Source organism: Ruditapes philippinarum, unplaced genomic scaffold, assembly GCF_026571515.1.
Source record: "Ruditapes philippinarum isolate M1 unplaced genomic scaffold, ASM2657151v2 ctg104_1_1_1_1, whole genome shotgun sequence".
Classification (NCBI taxonomy): Eukaryota; Metazoa; Mollusca; class Bivalvia; order Venerida; family Veneridae; genus Ruditapes; species Ruditapes philippinarum.
The window spans coordinates 210,381-229,455 of NW_026855603.1; the positions used below are offsets into that span (position 1 = coordinate 210,381).

At 29.5% G+C, this 19,075-nt stretch overlaps 1 protein-coding gene across 3 annotated transcripts in view; it reads right to left on the minus strand.

The window, feature by feature from the left end:
• Window positions 1-3,912: 3,912 nt before the first annotated feature.
• The window catches only part of LOC132743857 (UDP-glucose 6-dehydrogenase-like), a 38,230-nt gene continuing 23,067 nt past the window's right edge, over window positions 3,913-19,075 (minus strand). For all 3 annotated transcript variants that reach the window (XM_060732430.1, XM_060732432.1, XM_060732431.1), the window contains 6 exons: window positions 14,058-14,152; window positions 13,349-13,479; window positions 11,744-11,839; window positions 10,566-10,606; window positions 10,121-10,212; window positions 3,913-9,354 (listed from right to left, as the gene is read on the minus strand). In XM_060732430.1, coding sequence (XP_060588413.1) covers window positions 9,184-9,354; window positions 10,121-10,212; window positions 10,566-10,606; window positions 11,744-11,839; window positions 13,349-13,479; window positions 14,058-14,152 — 626 coding nt within the window. In that variant the 3' untranslated portion in view covers window positions 3,913-9,183. The remainder of the gene's footprint in view (window positions 9,355-10,120; window positions 10,213-10,565; window positions 10,607-11,743; window positions 11,840-13,348; window positions 13,480-14,057; window positions 14,153-19,075) is intronic.

The window sequence follows — 19,075 nt, forward strand, 5'->3', positions numbered from 1 at the left end:
TATTCAGGAAAACCATAGAGTATTTAACTTTTTTTATCATAGATTGGGATATCCGTGCCACATACAAAATGCAAGATTTCAACACAAGACCAAACGAGATCTTTTTATACAAATATATGTATAAAATAATATGTAGATCTATTAAGTAATTATATTTTGCAAGTGCAGAAAAAAATGTTGAAAGGCAATATGATAAAACAGACTGGGAAATACTCCGATAACTTTTTAAGATTCCATCTTATATAAGGTTGTTTCTGTTTCAAAGATAAGACAAATATATATTAAGATACGAGCAAGAACTGGTGTGACGAGAGGTCAATGGGTTACATTTAACCTACCACATTATTTACTTACATATTTTATTTATTATAAAGTTATCTAATTTTTCAACTTAAAACATTTTATTGTCTACAAATTCTATAAATCTTGCAAGAGAAGTACATCATGATTTTAACACGTGGTTCATTAAAAAGAAAACTGTACAAAAAGATAACATATAGTAATTTAAGGTATATTCATTTCATAGACCACTCTCTACCTTGCCGAGTAAACGTTCGTATATGTCTATGTTAATTAATCAACCATTATGTCAAGTATAAATCTGTCATATTTAGTATACGTTACGTTTTGGAGTCAGCTGATAAATGAAAATTGTTATTCGTTACGTAATACTTCATAAATCATCAAACAGTAATTATACATTCACGACGACTGCTAAAATTGCTCGATAATGAACGCTGCTAACAGTAGCCATTAGACGTAAAATAAAGTATTCGTTCTGGGGGATTTTCTTTTAAAGCAATATGCCAACTTTCATGAATTTTTTTTTTTTAAATATCAAAAAGTTAAGTATTGACAAGTGGACAAAGAAAGTAATTTACAATCTACGAAAATTAACAAAAATAAGTCAGAATGTGCAAAATAGCTTTTACTGCGTTAGTCACGCAATAGAAATTTGGTGATAAAACAGCAATTTCAGTTATTAATTGCATGTAACATGTAAATCATTTCTTGAATTGTGATTTTCATTTCTTGAATTGTGAACATTTTTAATTTTCTTTAAATGTAAATACATTTTTTCTGAAGATTGATTTTCTTGAAATATTTTGGTTTATCTAGAGGCACGCAGCTTTAATATTTTCAACTTTTCCTTGTATTTTTTTTTAATATTTAAAATAATGCGGCGGAGTCTAGTCTGTCCAAATTGATCTACATTTCAAACAGATAAATCTACTTTATTTACGTAATATACCGATAAGTTACGTTGTCTTGTATGCAAATCATGTCAGGGAAAAAAACAACACGAGCGTTGCCATGATCGATTTATGTTTTATGGTGGTTAAAATGTCAAACTATTAGACCTATTATTTTGTTCTTTATCATCATCTAATATAAAAGACGCATGGGCGTCATTATATTGGGAGTTTCTAATTCTTACAAAAAAAATCTAGCATCAAAATAAAAGCGAATGTATCATTTTATAGATTTAAATTTTGTGAATTTCATTTTGTTAAGATATATATTTCAACTGTCTTTGTAATTGTCAACCGTTTATTTACAGGACATTTCTCATGTTATCCATTTGTGCCATAAACATATGTTCATTTGTTAATGTAATTATTATATGTTCATTTTCAAAAATAATAAAGATATAAAAAAAATCAAAAAGTTAAATTGTGCTGTATATTTTTGCATAGGTCAGTATTACCCATTGACAAATCTAGGTCAGAATGATCCATTGACAAATTTAGGTCAATAAGATTTATAGTAAAGCATAGGTTAACGTGATATATTGAAGGTTTAGGTCAAGATAATTAATGTTCACAGTAAATGATTTTAATAGATCAAAATGCGTTGAATTTAACACATTACTTGTTCAGTATTGAAACTGGTATGATCACTACTTAATTGTTTCTCCAGCGGTTTGAGAAAATGATCGCGTTAAATATGACAAGCTTTATGCTTGATGTTAAACGGCCACAGAAAGTAAATAATGATACTGATGTTTCCTGTAAGGCATATATATAGAAATAAAGCTACATCTCGTAACCAGAACATTTTCACAAGATATTCACGCCTGCTCAACGCATACCTTTGACACCATCGGTGCTTCGCTCCGATCTCCGGTGCTTTGTTTGTGCGCTTAATCTTATAAAAATAAATGTAGGTGGCTATCTTTTCTGATAATATAAATCACTTTTATCAAATATTAAAAAAATGAAAACGGTAGTTCGACCTTGCCACTATTGTGTGTGTGTTTACAATTGTTCAACTCATTAGCATACACATATATTTAGGGAGAGATCCTACGACTCGTTTCGAAAAATACAACGTACATCTTGATAAAACAAGTTTCATGTTATACATGTATATCAAAAGTACCTCTTAATTTTGATTATATTATAGTTGTATGGACTGGCGACAATTTCTAGTAAAGTATCAGTACGTGTCACTGAGTAAATACAACAATATTTTATTATTATCATTGTCCGGTGCTAAAGGTATGCGCATGGTGCTTCAGGTGTGCGTCTTATTCTAACAACATTTATAAAGTAGTTGCAATGCGTTCTGTAAATTTTCAGCTATCAGGGATTCATTCAAAACAGTGTATTATATAATGATTTTTATAAAGTTAAATCCGTTCTAAACACATGCAACCATCTTATTTTCTTAAATACGAACAAGCGCACAACTGAAACACAATCCGCACACCTGCAGTACATCAGACAAACAGAATGGACAAAGTTAGCTCTCCGAAGCAGTTAGTAGTCATAACAAATCGAATTTTATCAAATTTGATGGTTACAATTATATGTCATACAACTTTTATATGTAAAACGAAACATTTTATCAAGTTGTACGCTGTTTTCCGTCACATTACTCAAAGAGTTGTGCACATTAATCTCTCGAAACTGAGAAAATAAATACACATACCATAACAGTATTCAGTCGGACTACGGTTTTAATTACAGAACTTTTAGAAATTACCATAAAACAAAATCACCTAGTTTGAACTTTCCCAACTTGTGTGCACGATAACACCTGAAGTCGTACAAATGATTTGAAGCGGAACACCAATGTGGTTAAGGTGTACGGTATTTTAAAAAGGCAATGTGATCAGCGGCTTTGGCTAGTATATTACAAAACTACCACACGGCATCAGTTGATTAACTATCATTATGGCAATGAATAATGTTCCGTGCTGGTCTTTTATTTAAACTGGCATGTATCTAGCATGGGTTCCAGTCTGACGATTTGTCCGGCAAATCGTCATTACTTGAACGAGAATGAAATAGCGCATAAATAGGAAAAAATATCAACGCCTGAATCCCTGGTTAGCATGTATCTTATAACTGTAGATTAAATGTTTCTTTACAGATTGTGTGAAAACCATTGGAACAAATAAATAAAATCTGTGATTACCATAACGTAAAATTTGATAAAGAGAAAACATGTTTCAAAATGGGCATATCAAACAATTCTTCATTTATCAAATCATATGTTAATTTGTGGATTTGGAAATAAACAGTTTTTTGTCTGTTTCGATCACTATTTAAAACATATAACCGAAGGGAAACGTGTCAAATATTGATTAAGTCAAGTTACTTTGGTCTAAAGTCTGAATACTATAGCCACATTACTACAGTATTAACGAGTGGTTAACGCATCAGACAAGTAATCTTGTCAGTATTGCTGACCGCGTGAGTTCGAAGCCTGTAAGGGGCAATCCGTTGGTTCCTTAAGCAAGCAACTTTACATTCATTCCTTAGTACTGGTTGGTTCCAGGAACGGATTCGAAAGTTTTTCAATAAGCTTAAAGCTTCAAACAAAATCAAACTAAAATAAATTTGTATAAACTAACTACAGTATTATATTTTATAAGGTTTTAACATAAAAATGAAAACACAAACATTCATTCTGTATACTTTAATTCCAAAATATCTTACAATGACCATCATCAGTAAGTTCCTACCATTTAACAAATACAATATTTACTTGTATAAAGTACATAACTTAATTCCCAAACAATACAATTGTCTTACCAGAATAAACTAAAAATGAACAAGGTTTAAATCTAGACATTAATGATGGTGAACATATTATTTCCTAAGGTGGCATTATGCTCAGTTTTTCATTGCAAAGTTGAGCTTAATTGACTATATATTTGTAATAATGGTGACTGACCATAAGTTGATATTGGAAAATGTTAAGGATATAATATAAATCTGCCTAAAATATAACAAGACTGCCCCACTCTTTATAAAATTGAATGTTACAGCTAAATTCCGATGAATGTTTACAGAAATTTCTTTGGGGCATGCAAGTTATTTATCAGTCATGGAAGTAAAATCATAAAATGAAAGGAATTATGGCAAAATGTATACTTATATAGTTATATAGACTTTCACCTGGTCACTCACTATATACATTGGATGGGCATGTCACTTTTATTTTGGTATGTTTTACATGGCACAAAATGTAAATAAGTCTTTAAATTACATGATCTGTAGATAAAAGAAGCTAAGAAATAAGTGTTTATACAGTGTGTAGAAAATACCCCGAAATTTGCAGTGTTTACCTTGCAGTGTTTACCTTGCAGTGTTTACCACAAAACTTATTGTGCAGACATAATATATATGACATTAAATCACTTGATTATTATACATATATAAATAGAAACAACATTGCTCATTATCATGGAACCACATGACTGATTATGTGCTTGATGCTCTTAACCGAAATCTCATAATCATATTAATATGTATGTAGAACTTTAACAACTTAAACACGTGATCCAAACAGCCACCTTGGATGCCACATCTCTCCTCATAAAAACAAGTTAGATTTCATTACATTAGTTTAACAGCAAATGGGATCTGAAATCCTCTGGATGATTATTGTGTACAGTCATGCTTTATCACAAAACTTAATCATTTATACAACATAATTTGTCATTGAATTAAACACAACACAACCAAGATTTAATGTTCCTGTTTAATGTTGGCATTTATCTATTATAATGTACATGAAAGTGCTTATTTTATTTCACCAATATACATATACCTATTAAATAGGAGATGATGGTGCAATACCAGTATAATTTCATCATAACATGATTAATGTCATCAAAACACCTGCCACCATTACACACATCATCATTTATGTATGACATCATTATACATGAGTCATTATTACCTATGTTAAATTAATTAAGTGGCATATAACATACAAGTCATCATTACACATGACGTCATAGCATATGTGTCATCATTACATGTGTGTAATCATTTACCATGACATCATTATGCATTATAATGACACATAGAATAAATTGGCCGTGTCACCATTATGAATGCCCAGGAACAATTAAGATAAAATGATTGACAATTTGACAATAAAATAAAAAGTTTTAAGAATGTCTTGCAAAATAAGGTGAATACAAATACTAGTTTTAATGATTGAAACAAAATGAGTGATATTCTGTAAACAGTAAGTTTGAAATGACAAATAAAAATAAAAGTGTTTTAAGTAGAGATTTTGTCAATTTTGAATGAACACTTTCTTCAGTACTAAGTTAACCTGATAAAGATCAACAACAAAACAAATTTTAATGCAAGAATCTTGCAAGTTTAATAATATAAAAAAAATCAGAAATATAAAATATTACACACATGTCATAATTATTACGTAGTAGTAACATAATAGTGACAAAATCATTGCGTAGATCACATTTTTTGTAAAGAATATAATTTATAGATAATAATCATTCTAATAACTAGGTTTAATGACTTATTTCAAATAGATCAAAAACAGTATTTATATTATCATAAACTGTTTCAGTATAAATATCAGTACATAAAAGGTATTACACAATACCTCTGCCAGAAAAATTCAAAAATCTTTTTTGTTATATATTACTCTATGACTCTTAACATGTAATGTATAAAATTTCAATCTTAAAATACAACTTTTTATATCTTTATTTTTGCACCTTTACCTTGTTTCAAACTGAATAAAAAAACCCTAAAATATTCATTTATTAACCTATACAAAATGTAATTTGTAATTAAAATGTGATACATCAAAATGTAAGTGACATAATAAAGAACGTGTTCACTTGAAGTTAAAACGGGACTTTTATATTTTAATCAAAGCAATTAAAAATACTATACATAAAGTACATCAGATATAATAGATGGTAAAATATTTGTATAAAATTGTAATATGATTTATTAAAGCTATTTCTAAAACACTGTCATATATATATATAATTATCACATACATCTCAAAATCATTCTGTAAGACTGCTTGGACAAAAATCATAAAATGTACTTCATGTAATGATGCATTTGATTGAAATTCACTGAAAAAAAAAAACCCAAAAAAAACAAAAACGCTTATTTCTTTCTAAAAATATTTTGAGAGATACATTTTAATAATTAATGTTAACTGTAATAATATAGAAATTAAAGAAATGACCTTACTGGGGTTTGGACCAATGACCTTCAGTTTCAATGCACTTGACAGTAATTCTAGTATATCTAAACACACTTCAAAGTTTATTACTGGTGTACAACCAAGATTTATTCATTGGAAAAGATCTTCACAACATATGATAAACAATAAACAATACGAAAATATCTCACTGATAATTCCCTCCCTGTATTCTACTAAATACCACTAAACAAGTCATTAACTGTATCCTTTTCTTGCATCTCAGACAGGATTATCTACCGTTCACACCGGTGCTGGAAAACTCTGTCTTACACCCCCCATGTAAGACAAGTCGCGTGCTTTAAATGACGTCATTGATACATGCCTCGGCAGAGCCTCCTTAACTGCTGTAAACAGTTACCCTCGAGCTACATATTCCGGTCTGTACCGGCAGCCGGTGTAAGATTCTTATAATCTATATCTAACCTATCATTATTGCTATTTTTTTCTTCTTTTTTTTTGAAGTGTGGGGGAGTTACGTCACACCAACACAGAAAAAATAGGTCATATGGCGACTTTCAGTTTTACTGGAAGACCTCCGGTGCAAATCATTACTGCTATAAAAGTACTGTTGAACAGTGCTATATATTCATTATTTACAATGAGAAAGGAGAACCTTTACTTCAGATGATAGTTATTTTGATTTACTTTTATGAACAAGTTGATTTTTGTCCATGAATGCAAATGAAATGAGGATGAAAAATGGCCTTATCTTTCATATTCCCATAATATTACATAAAAACAAAAAGGTGTGTAAAATCAAAAACAGCAAAAATCTCCCAAATATGTACAATAAAATACAATTACAAATACATATAAAAGAATTAAAGTGATTGACTTGTAAAATAATTATATAATAAACACTAAGCTGTATATGACTAAAGTATGTATAAAAATATTCCCAGCATTAAAACACTTGACCCTCTTTAACAAAACTTGATAAAATAAACTGTAGTTTATAGATAAAATACACATAACCTTACAAACAATGTCTGAAGTAAGAAAATTATCCTGATTGGTATGGTATATATATGAGATACTTCAGGTAAAAAACAAACCAATTAAGTATAGTAGATATATCACATTTTGTCAGTATTAAATGTTCACTAATTAGGAAAATTATATGTACCATCATTTTCTTTCCTGGATTAAAAAATCAGAGTCAATGTACCAAAAATTTACTGGGTGTGTGATATTTCAATATTTTCTATTTGTTAGTACAGATGCACATCCAGCTGGCATCTGTTTAACTGACAACTCATTTCCTTTTTTATTATTTGTCCTTTTTTTTATTCATTAATAAACATTTTTGTAATAAGCAAGCCTATTTAAATCAATGATAGAACACCTGAAGTAATACAAATTTTTCATGGGACATAACAACACAAAAATTCAAACTTAATACAGTTCTAACAATAAACAAATGCAATAATATTATTTTTGATTATCATCAAAAAATCAAAAAATTACAAAATTGGATTTCAAATGAAAAATACTGGTTCTAAATATACATAAAGCTAAACACTGTTATGTCAGGAAGATAATGCGCTGTATTGATTTTGGAACTTTCCATCTTATTCAAAACAAGAAACTTGAGTAATAAAATCAACAGTTATTAACAAAATTGTGAATTATGCAGTTTATGATGATAATAAAACTTAGGTTGTTGAAGTGTGAAGTTTTTCAGTATTCTAAGTGACATGATAACAATATAGAGGATATTTGTTTAGTTCTATGTAAGATCGGAATATATTTCACCGAGTGAGCACCAAAAGGTATATTTCACGAGTGGCGCAGTCACGAGTGAAATATGAACTTTTGGTGTTCACGATGTGAAATATATTTCGATCTTACATTAAACTAAACAAATTTTCTTTCTATTATATGCAAAGAAACGTTTAAAAAGACATTTTAAACTAGTACTAAATGAAAAGGGCGCCAAATAATAATACAACACGACGTCATTTACGACGTCACATCATTAAGTTGGTTTCCAGTACTGTGAACGCTTGTATTTCACTGAAACAACGTAACGGGCTCAAATATTCAAAACAGTGAAATTATCAGTTTTTATTTCACTGATAAATTTCTATAAACCACCGAAAAGCATGTAATAAACATTGGTCATTACCAGGTTACTGTATCTGTATGACAATATAAACACAATATAACAGCAGGGCTTCCATTAGTGGAAGTTTGGGAGTCATTTACTTCTTATTTTGTCTGTGACTTCCAATATGTAACCCTTTTCCTTCTTTACCTATATTATCTGACTTCCAATGTGAGACAATTTGCAGTTTCTGACTTCCAAATTTTGGAACCTAATGGAAGCCTTATAACAGATAATGTAGCAAACAGCCTTTTCACATTTGAACAAATGTAATTTTATACAAACATAAACAACAACTGTTTGAGAAGCAGCATGCTCCACTTATCTTAGTCCTGGATAGTATGATAAAAGCAAGGTAGAAAATGCATGGCAGAGTTACCACCCCTTCACAGTAAACAAATACAATACATAACTGCTTCAAGTAAATATCAAATAACAACAGGTTTAACCTCAATTACTGTAATAAAAATTCCTAAGGCCAAAATAAATATAAGACTTTAAATAAAGTTCATCAAAACAAGAAAAGTTTAAACAATAATAAATTGATCCCCATGGTGCTATGACGGTATATGTGTGTATCAGTTGGAAGCTACAAATGGTCGGTGAACATTGGTCCTAGTTAAACGTTTGCCTATAGTTTCTACATGGAAGCCAATATCCATTAACGATTGATGATCCAGTATAAGTCGACCATCAAATACATAGGCAGGTTTTAACATGTTGTCATATAGTCTCTTGTAGTCATAGCGCTGCAATGTACAAATAATACAATATTAAATTTTACGTAAACATTCGGTATCACTTATAATAACCTGATTTCAGTAAATACAAGCACTTACTTGGCAGTTAGTACAATAATAGTGAGTTAGTACGTGTAGTATTTTGTATGTAGGTCAAAATGCTACTTTGTTTATATTTTGTTACTTTTGTGACTATTTTTTTCACATTTAGTGCTACTTTTTTGGCTAACAAGCATCTAAAACGCTCTAATAAGTTTATTTAAATGTTATATATTTAATGTTTGAAAGTAAAAATTTATTAATAAATTGAAACACAATAATAGCTGACAAACTTTTGCTGTAACTGTCTAGCTTTGTTACAGATTTACAATGGTTCTACCTTAGTTTCTATAATAATGATTAAAGGGGAACCTGATGTTTCCGTGCATCAAATTTCACCAAAGTACTACATATAGCAGTATCAGTGTGAATTACAATTCAAAAAAAACAAAAAAAAACAGCAAAACTTATGCTTTAATAATTATAATTAACTAGGCTCATGATTAACTAGCATCATATTTATCTTGCCTCATAAAAATTTAGCATCATATTTTCGTGGCATCATAATAAACTAGCACCATAATTAAATTGTCTCATAATAACCTAGCATCATAATTAAGTACACTCATGATTAACTAGTCTCATAATTAAATTTAACTATCCTAATAATAAACTTTACTCATAATAATTAGCATCATAATAAACTAACATCAAAAATGGGTCATTGATCACTTACAATAAATTCGTCCCACTCTGTACATATAACAACGGCATATGTATCTTCAGCAGCCTTGTATGGGTCGTCACAAACTGTCACAAGATCTCTCACTGTAATAAATACATAAAGTCTTCACAAACTACTCAAATTAGGCATAATTTTTAGACTTATTTCTGGGACACTTTTCATTTGGAGGTGTAGCAATTTAAGTAAACATTTAAGATGTGTCATATTTTAAGCTCTGCACATTAAAGGTAAATACTATATGAATTCATAGTGTCATTAAAGAATTGGAAGTTTTGTTACCAGAATTGCTACCTCACAAACATATTTTGTGTATTCTCTTTTTCAAATTAGACATAATCAGTTAGAATTTTCTAGATTCTGCAATAACAATATCTTGCCCAAAGATGAGCATAGTATATCTTTCAAACAAAGTAGCAAAAAGATAAAAGAGAATTACCTTTCTCTGGATTGTCACTTATGCTTGGATGAGTTAACTCCCTGGAATAATAAATATCAATTAAAACATCATAATAAATTTACTTTAAAACTACTATACTTATATATTCAGTTTGAAATTTGTTATGTTATGAAAGTCAATGTCTAACTTTTAAAAAAATCAATACTCTACAAACAAGCCAAATAAAAATCCTATTATCAAAAGTAAAGTGACTTCAGTATTTGATAAAAATGCATCATTATGTAAAATTTGTACATAGTACTTACTACATACAATGTTTATTGATATATTAGTCCAAAGTAAATGGTAATCTATATCTCAATAAGACAAAAAGGATGCTACACTGCAAACTTGTTAATGATTCAGTGGTTAATGAAAAGAACTCATTATAAAAATATAACTATTTCTAACTAGCTTGTGCATCCCCTTATAGGTAATGGTCAGATTTACTCCAAAATTTCACAAAAATAATGTAACAGCTTTAATCTGAGTAAATTCAGCTTATAATTAATGTTTCGCATTAGGATCTGACAAACACCAATAGGTCACCTTCTTGTGAACTTTAAAAAAAAAGCCAAGCAACCATCATCAAGCTTTCACAATTTTGAAAGTGATGCAGTTTCTAATTTTAACTGCTGTAAAATCCAATAATGAGAAGGTAATTTTCATAATTTCAAGAACAAACATGGCGTTGCCCATATAGCTGGCAGGTAAACCGGCAAACAATTTTGCCTATTAAAATCTGAGTCTATTATTTCAAGTTTATTTGTTTCATATTACTTCAAACATTTTTTTCCCTGACAGAAATCAACAACTTTGTTCTACTTCCATAACAGTGATATTTTGATACTTCATCTAATGCCTATAGTATCTGTAAAGGAAGGTTTGATTGCATGGCTAGAAATAGCTCTTTTGGGACAACCAAATCACAATGAAGGTGGCAATCAGATCTACATGCATAAAATAACTTATGAAGATCTGAATTTTAGTCAGATTGGTAAAAGCCTCATTCAGTTTTGGTTAGAGAAGTATAATTCTTGCCCTGCAAAAAACAGAAAAAGTTCTCACACAGCATTTAATGTTGTTCAACCTAGAAGAAAGACAGCAAGGTACACAACTTTTTCATACTTTTCTTATTGTTAAAGAGAGTAACCTCCCCTGTATGGATCTTTTCTTACCTGAATACTTGGTCAGTTTCTACCTTTGGGTCATAAATTCTGATCTGGGCACCTTCCTCTAGTAAATATTTCACTACATATATGGCAGCTGACTCTCTGAAATAAGTTGTTTATAACATTAAATCATGTAAATATACTATATTTATATATACAATATAATATATGAGCCATGTCACGACAAAACCAAATTAATGCGTTTGCGACCAGCATGGATCCAGACCAGCCTGCGCATCCGCGCAGTCTGATCAGGATCCATGCTGTTCGCTTACAAACCCTATTACAAGTAGAGAAACTGATAGCGAACAGCATGGATCCTGATCAGACTGTGCGGATGCGCAGGCTGGTCTGGATCCATGCTGGTCGCAAACGCACTATGTTGGTTTTGTCGTGATGCGGCTCATATATATTTATATATATATCAGTCAAACCTGTCTCATACAGATGCCTGCTATCTTACCCAGGGCTCAACTCAGACAAAGGAAAAGCAATTTTTATTTAGATATGACAGTATATTATAACAATTCAATGTTTTATTTTATTATATAACATGAACTTAATACATGTATACAATAACTATTTAAATTATGTGTACTAGAAATACTGTAATGGAAAAGGTTATATTTATAGAATATTTTATGACAAGTAGTTTACACACTATTTACTGTTGAAATAGCTATTCAAAATTGAAAAGCTATAGGTAAAAGTGATAAAAACATCATGGTTCAGCTAATTCTATAATTACCAAGTTTATATAACTGAGATAACCCTACAGGCATAACAATTCAAAACACATCAAAGATACAGGCTATGGTTAATTGCATGTACAGCTATTGATTGAATGAAACTTCTTTTAAATTCTTTATATAGTCAGATTTTATTGACCTGACAATTAGTGATACATTATAAATATTTAATCCTACTTCCATTTTGTCCTTGTAGTTTACGAGAATTACCATGGAGTATATAATTAATCTTATCAAATATTTGCAGTACAAACTTTACATATTCTCTGATGTTTGAAAATTGTTTTAGAAGCATAATTATATACATATTTAAAACTTCACTTAAGGGTGGTAACAACCTTAATTTCTCCATACAGGATCTTTAAGTAACAACCTCCCAGTCAAATAATCTCTGATTTGATTTGGCGGCGTGGCCGAGTGGTTAACGCGTCGGACTAGTAATCTAAGGATTGCTGACCGCGTGGGTTCAAACCCTGTCAGGGGCAAGCCGTTGTTTCCTTGAGCAAGAAACTTTACATTCATTGCTTAGTACTGGTTGGTCCCAGGAACAGATTCGAGAGTGTTTCAATAAGCTTATAGCTTCCAACACAATCGAACTAAAATAAATTTGTATAAACCAAATAATCTCTGACTTAACCACTTAAACGCACCAACTGTCATAGTATTATTACTAAATGATATCTTTCTGTTATGCAATAACAAAATGGACAAAATATTCATTAACCCTCTCACTAATATTAGTAACTTCATTACCCCTCCCACTAATATTAGAAAATAAACAAGCTGCTTACACAGAAACACCCTAAATATTAATGTAAACAATAAAGTAAGCGTTGGCATGGTAACGTTTGTAGACATGTACCTGGTATCACCTGTATCCTTCTTAAAAGCAAAGCCAAATATTGCTATCTTCTTGTTGGTCACAGTGTTAAACAAACATTCTATTATTCTATTGGCGAATCTCCTTCTCTGATATTCGTTTATGTTGATCACCTGTAATATTGTTAATAGAGTATAAAATCAGAAACAAAGGGTAATTTATTCATAGTTACAGACTGGCACATATTTCTGAGAGCATTTGGCATGCAACATGATATACATTTTGTATATATAATGTGTAATAGATTTTAAGAGCAACTGCAACTTTCATGTAAAATCTACCTTAAAAAGTAACCAGTTCTTTAATACAGTAAGATATCATACGATCTGTTAAGAAAAGAACCCTCTGTTGCAGAGTTGTACACATCAATGACTTTAAAACACATGTCACTGTGTTTGTTGGAATTAAGTCACACAGACATTGTAAAGGTCAAATGGTGACTTTCCAGCTTTACTGGTGAAGGAAAACCTTAGATTCCCCTATAGAGAATTATTTCAGGCAAATGGAGGCACTAGAGTAGAACCACATAAAGCTAGCCAATAGCTTTCTGACTTGAAAGAATCAAAAGTCCCTGACAAGATCCGAACATGTGTGAAAGTTAAAAATAATTGTTTTCATATAGTTAAAATGTGCTTTCAGAAGTATAAAAAACCCAAACTTCAGAAAAACGGGTGAAAACTTGCAAACATACCTGTTGCCAGTAAACAGCTACCTCTGGAAGATTAAGACACTCACATAGGTACACTAGATTCAACACATCTTTCTGGAAACAACTGCCACCAAACCCTGTAAATATACAATATTATATACTGTACAGTCATGTGAAATACATTAAATAAATATACAATATTATATACTGTACAGTCATGTGTAATACATTATATAAATATACAATATTATATATACTGTACAGTCATGTGTAATACATTATATAAATATACAATATTCATATACTGTACAGTCATGTGTAATACATTATGTAAATATACAATATCATATACTGTACAGTCATGTGTAATACATTATGTAAATATACAATATCATATACTACACAGTCATGTGTAATACATTATGTCAATAAACAATATTATATACTGTACAGTCATGTGTAATACATTATATAAATATACAATATTATATACTGTACAGTCATGTGTAATACATTATATAAATATACAATATTATATATACTGTACAGTCATGTGTAATACATTATGTAAATATACAATATTATATACTGTACAGTCATGTGTAATACATTTATATACTGTACAGTCATGTGTAATACATTATATAAATATACAATATTATATACTGTACAGTCATGTGTAATACATTATGTAAATATACAATATTATATACTGTACAGTCATGTGTAATACATTATATAAATATACAATATTATATATACTGTACAGTCATGTGTAATACATTATGTAAATATACAATATTATATATACTGTACAGTCATGTGTAATACATTAAATAAATAAACAATATTATATACTGTACAGTCATGTGTAATACATTATGTAAATATACAATATTATATACTGTACAGTCATGTGTAATACATTATATAAATATACAATATTATATATACTGTACAGTCATGTGTAATACATTATGTAAATATACAATATTATATACTGTACAGTCATGTGTAATACATTATGTAAATATACAATATTATATATACTGTACAGTCATGTGTAATACATTATATAAATATACAATATTATATACTGTACAGTCATGTGTAATACATTAAATAAATATACAATATTATATATACTGTACAGTCATGTGTAATACATTAAATAAATATACAATATTATATATACTGTACAGTCATGTGTAATATATTATGTAAATATACAATATTATATACTGTACAGTCATGTGTAATACATTATGTAAATATACAATATTATATACTGTACAGTCATGTGTAATACATTATATAAATATACAATATTACAATACTGTACAGTCATGTGTAATACATTAAATAAATATACAATATTATATACTGTACAGTCATGTGTAATACATTATGTAAATATACAATATTATATACTGTACAGTCATGTGTAATACATTATGTAAATATACAATATTATATACTGTACAGTCATGTGTAAGTCATGTGTAATACATTATATAAATATACAATATTATATACTGTACAGTCATGTGTAATACATTATATAAATATACAATATTATATACTGTACAGTCATGTGTAATACATTATATAAATATACAATATTATATATGCTGTACAGTCATGTGTAATACATTATATAAATATACAATATCATATACTGTACAGTCATGTGTAATACATTATGTAAATATACAATATCATATACTGTACAGTCATGAGTAATACATTATGTAAATATACAATATCATATACTATACAGTCATGTGTAATACATTATGTAAATATACAATATTATATACTGTACAGTCATGTGTAATACATTATGTAAATATACAATATTATATACTGTACAGTCATGTGTAATACATTATGTAAATATACAATATTATATACTGTACAGTCATGTGTAATACATTATATAAATATACAATATTATATATACTGTACAGTCATGTGTAATACATTATATAAATATACAATATTATATACTGTACAGTCATGTGTAATACATTATGTAAATATACAATATTATATACTGTACAATCATGTGTAATACATTATATAAATATACAATATTACATACTGTACAGTCATGTGTAATACATTATGTAAATATACAATATTATATACTGTACAGTCATGTGTAATACATTATATAAATATACAATATTACAATACTGTACAGTCATGTGTAATACATTAAATAAATATTCAATATTATATACTGTACAGTCATGTGTAATACATTATGTAAATATACAATATTATATACTGTACAGTCATGTGTAATACATTATGTAAATATACAATATTATATACTGTACAGTCATGTGTAATACATTATGTAAATATACAATATTATATACTGTACAGTCATGTGTAAGTCATGTGTAATACATTATATAAATATACAATATTATATACTGTACAGTCATGTGTAATACATTATATAAATATACAATATTATATACTGTACAGTCATGTGTAATACATTATATAAATATACAATATTATATACTGTACAGTCATGTGTAATACATTATGTAAATATACAATATTATATACTGTACAGTCATGTGTAATACATTATATAAATATACAATATATATATACTGTACAGTCATGTGTAATACATTATATAAATATACAATATTATATACTGTACAGTCATGTGTAATACATTAAATAAATATACAATATTATATATACTGTACAGTCATGTGTAATACATTATATAAATATACAATATTATATATACTGTACAGTCATGTGTAATACATTATATAAATATACAATATCATATACTGTACAGTCATGTGTAATACATTATATAAATATACAATATTATATACTGTACAGTCATGTGTAATACATTATGTAAATATACAATATTATATATACTGTACAGTCATGTGTAATACATTATATAACACATTATGTAAATAATTGTTGGTTATACATGATTTCTAACACAAATACATTTAAATCACTGTTGTTGTAATTAAATTTTGAAATTTGATACAAAGTGCCTCAAAATTAAAATCAAAACAAGTGGTAACTTGACTGGTTCATGAAAAATTATTTATGTGAACTCTAAATTCACAAATGGTGCAATTAAGCAGGAATTGTAGATTAATTAAGACAAAATTATATACTGCCTCAAGTTTAGAACTATAGTGTTAATTAGTTGAAACTATATATATTGTAATTAAGCTGAAATTGACAAAGCATGAAGAGAGTTAATAAGAAATACACATGCTGTATGTCGTGAAAGTATTCAAAATATAAAAGCCAATTATGCATGCTTGCTTCACCTCCATAAGCCCCTGGTATACAGAGATCATCAGTCATATTATTGTAAACTGCCAATATGTTAAAACAAAGTGACTGTTATAGAGATAACCAAAAATGTATTTTTTTTCTTTTTGGTTGGGTTTTATGTCGCACCTACATGTTATAGGTCATATATTGCACCTTTCCAGCTTTATCCATAGATCCCTGACCGGTCTAATTCAAATTATCAGATAGGTCCATTTAATAAGAATTTAACCACAACATATTTGTTAGCAAAAGAGCACAGTCATGTCAATGTTTGTGGTTAAATCTATTGTTATTCAAATAAAAGGTTAGAGTAGGGTGGAGGAAGACCTAAGGCGTCCCTATGTGCATTATTTCAGGCACAAACAGGCACCTGAGTAGAACCATAGTTGTTCAGTAAGCTAGCTAGATAGCTTCCTCATAAGAAAGAATCCAAGTTCCCTTGTAGGATACGAACCCACAGTGGTGACTGGCAAGTGGTTTTAGGTCAACAACCTTAACCAACTGTCCACAGACACGCCCACCATAAATATGGTTAATAGACAAGAGGGCCATGATGGCCCTGAGGTCGCTCACCTGTATATAGGCTCTCCCAACCCCCACCCCCCAATGTTGCAGGGCCAATTAACCCAAGGGCTTTTATTTGCACAAACTTGGTAGACACCCATAAGAAGATGTTTCATGCTTAACATCTAAGCTCTAGCTCATTGGGCTTTTTAAAAGAAGATTTTTTTAAAGTTTTTACTATACACATATAGTTAAAAACAATGACACCCCTGGGGCCCGGCCAGGGCTTTTATTTGAACAAACTTTGTAGACACTTACTAGAAGAAGTTTCATGCTTAATATCTTAACTCTAGCTATTTGGGTTTTTTCAAAGAAGATTTTAAGTTTTTGCTATACACATATAAAGAAAATCAATGACCCCCCGGGGCGGGGCCAATTTTGACCCCAGGTCTTTTATTTGAACAAACTTTGTAGACACTCACTAAAAGATGTTTCATGCTTAATATCGTAACTCTAGCTATTTGGGTTTTTTCAAAGAAGATTTTTTAAGTTTTTGCTATACACATATAAGGAAAATCAATGACCCCTGGGGCGGTGCCAATTTTGACCCCAGGGCTTTTATTTGAACAAACTTGTTAGACACCTATTAGAACATGTTTGATGCTAAATATCTTAGCCATAGCTCTTTGAGTTCTTTAAAAGAAGATTTTTTAAGTTTTTACTATATGTATATAGGGAAAATCAATGACCCCCCGGGGCGGGCCAATTTTGACCCCAGGGCTTTTATTTGAACAAACTTGGTAGACACTTATTAGAACATGTTTCATGCTAAATATCTTAGCTCTTACTCTTTTGGTTCTTTAAAAGAAGATTTTTTAAGTTTTTACTATATGCATATAGGGAAAATCAATGACCCCCTGGGGCAGGGCCAATTTTGACCCCAGGGATTTTATTTGAACAAACTTGGTAGACACCCATTAGAACATATTTCATGCTAAATATCTTAGCTCTAGCTCTTTGGGTTCTTTAAAAGAAGATTTTTTAAGTTTTTACTATTTGCATATAGGGAAAATCAATGACCCCCCGGGGCGGGGCCAATTTTGACCCCAGGGCTTTTATTTGAACAAACTTGGTAGACACTCACTAGAAGATGTTTCATGCCAAATATCTAAGCTCTAGCTCTTATGGTTTTTTAAAAGAAGATATTTAAAGTT